Below are 2,763 nucleotides of genomic sequence, written 5' to 3'. Positions count from 1 at the left end.
TTGTTGTTGTTGTTGTTGAGAGTTTGAGAAGATGGAAGAAACAGGTTCTTAGTGCTTAATTGTCTGCTTTTTGACAATTTAGAATGATGAGAGTTTGAGAGATAAGGTGCCTCTTTTGTTTCTTTGAAAAAAGTTGAATCTTTTGTGTTTTCTTGGTGGTTAATTGGGTGTTTTTCATGTTATGTTTGAAGAACAATTTGAGAAAGATAAGGTGCCTTTTTTGTTTATAGAAAAAAATTGACTCTTTTTTGTTTTCTTGGTGGTTAATTGTGTGTTTTTCATGTGATTTTTGTTGGTATGATACGAGTTGTATGCTCATTTTTGGGAATTTACGATGACGTGAGTTCGAGAGGATGGAAGGAACCGATGCTTGGTGCTTAATTGTATGCTTTTCATATGATCTTTTGTTTGTAATCTGTGATTTGTATGTTCATTTTTTTTGGAATTTAGGATGACGAGAGTTTGAGAAGATGGAAGGAACAGCTTCTTGGAAGTGTGGATATTAACGCTGTCGGAGGTAACCATCTTTTTCTGCTTGTTTCTCTATGGTATCGATGACTATATCCCTCTTCACAAAACGATACTAGCTTGAAAATGCATATCATGTTGTACGAGATTTTCGTATTTCCAGAACTTTTTTTGTAGTTTTAAGTTCGATTTTACGTGAATAAATGAATCTCGGGAAGGTAACTTTAGTAGTGTTTCTTTCTTCTTCCCTGGATTGATCCTTCTTTTGGTCCACGAAATGCATGGTAAAATTATTAACATTGAAATGACGGTCTTACATCAGAATGTATTTTAGAATATCGTAATAAGACACAAATCTTGTCCATATCCACGCTGGTGGGAGGATGCATGTCCACTGTCGAATAGTTGAGGTTCCGTGTAGAGTAGTCAAGGTCTGCTCAAGCTGACCAGACACCACTTTTGTTAAGACGCCAATCTTGTGAAATTTGACATCTTTAAGATCGTTATTGTATAAAAAAACCTCGGATTCAGACCTCGTTATGGATCTTCGACTGTTTGCTGTCATTTGCAAGACGTGGCATGCAAAATGTCACAATTCAAGAAACTTCTCTTCTCGAATTTCCAGTTATTGGTTTATTCAACGTTCTGAACACAATACACAATTTCTTGGTGAAATCTTGGTCACCTTTCATACAAGAAACATTTTATGAAACCATGTGTTTGATGGAAAATTCTGACTCCTGCCGTTGCTGCTTAAAATTGTAGAGTCACTCGATCCAGAAGTGAAGATGTTGAGCCTTGAAATTAAGTCCCCGGGTAGAGCTAATATCGTTCTTCCAATTCCAGAGGACGGAAAACCGAAAAGTCCATGGTTTGTCCTGAAAGAAGGGAGTAAATACAGCCTGAAATTCACGTTCCAGGTCAACAATAATATAGTGACCGGTCTCAAATACACAAACACAGTTTGGAAAACTGGTATCAAAGGTACTACGACTTCCCCTTTCATCTCCATCTCTTCATAAAATGTCAATTTGAGGCGTAACAATTTTTACTTTTGTTCGCAAACCTTATCTCAGTGGACAGCATGAAAGAAATGATCGGGGCCTTTAGTCCTCAAACCGAGCCATATACACATGAGATGCCAGAAGAGATTACCCCATCTGGCATTTTCGCAAGAGGATCTTACTCGGCTAGGACAAAGGTGATTATGTTTCTCATTTCATTCTTTCAACGTATTCTCATCTACCATCCGATTAAGTACGTCCTGTATACCCCAGAATTGAATTTTTGAAGCTTCTGCTAGGGTCATGGCTTAGTTTTAAGGACAATCAACGCACTTATGGCGTATGATAGACTGACAATAATGTTGCAGTTCATTGCACATGGTCCTCATCTTTACCTTATTGTTGTAGTAGAGGGGACCATTTGAGCTTTTGTCTGTTGTTTTCTACTATTCTTTAAGTAAACATAGGGACCACTATATGAAAATGCCAAATGAAACATGTCTTGGTTATGGTCCATATTGCTCGGACTCTTCGATAACATCAACACGGGTGTACGTTTGGAGAGTCCGAGCAACATAGGACTTATGGTTACCTGAATCTGAAGTTTGTGTCATTCTTGATATACAAACAATGCACCGTTCATCTCACATGCGCGTCGACTAATTTCTGTCGTTTTTTTTTCTTGTTTTACGCTGTAGTTCCTCGATGATGATAACAAATGCTATTTGGAGATCAACTACACATTTGATATCAAGAAAGAATGGCAGGCAATATGAAGAAAACAATCTGTCGTTGCTCGAATCGAACCTTCTTGATTTTATTTTTTTTCAGTTTTTCAGTAAGAGGAGATCTTTAGCAGTTAGACTTTTGTTTGTTGGTAAGTGTTATTCAAATAAAGCTTTTTCTTTTATGTGATTTAGGTGTGATTGGTTACTTTTGAATGTGTCTAGAAATCAAGAAGAGATTGTTTCTAAGTAAAATAGAAAAGTTTCCTTCACAATCTGTCATGATAACAATTTTACCAGTTACTCCAAAGCACCCCACGAAGGGGAGCCTTGGAGTAACTGGTAAAGTTGATGCTATGTGACCAGGAGGTCACGGGTGCAAGCCTTGGAAATAGCCTCTGGCAAAAATGCAAGGTAAGACTGCATACAACACACCCTTGTGGGAAGGAGGTCACGGATTCATGCCTTGGAAACAGCCTCTGGCAAAACTGCAAGGTAAGGCTGCATACAACACACCCTTGTGGTGGGACCCTTCCCCAAACATCACTTATAGCGATAACTTTAGT

At 38.1% G+C, this 2,763-nt stretch overlaps 1 protein-coding gene across 1 annotated transcript; it reads left to right on the top strand.

Annotated features, from left to right (window-relative positions):
* Positions 1-191: 191 nt before the first annotated feature.
* LOC107870108 (rho GDP-dissociation inhibitor 1) lies at positions 192-2,387 on the top strand (the record flags this gene model as incomplete). The annotated part of the gene is given in 5 exon segments (XM_047412389.1): positions 192-211; positions 451-517; positions 1,234-1,452; positions 1,545-1,669; positions 2,171-2,387. Coding segments are annotated over 5 exon segments (509 nt in total), but the record flags the coding sequence as incomplete, so codon positions are not given.
* Between the last annotated feature and the right edge of the window lie 376 nt (positions 2,388-2,763).

This window comes from Capsicum annuum, chromosome 5, assembly GCF_002878395.1.
Source record: "Capsicum annuum cultivar UCD-10X-F1 chromosome 5, UCD10Xv1.1, whole genome shotgun sequence".
NCBI classification, from domain to species: domain Eukaryota; kingdom Viridiplantae; phylum Streptophyta; class Magnoliopsida; order Solanales; family Solanaceae; genus Capsicum; species Capsicum annuum.
Note: the sequence above shows the minus strand (reverse complement) of the source record. Positions and strands in the feature narration are given on the sequence as shown.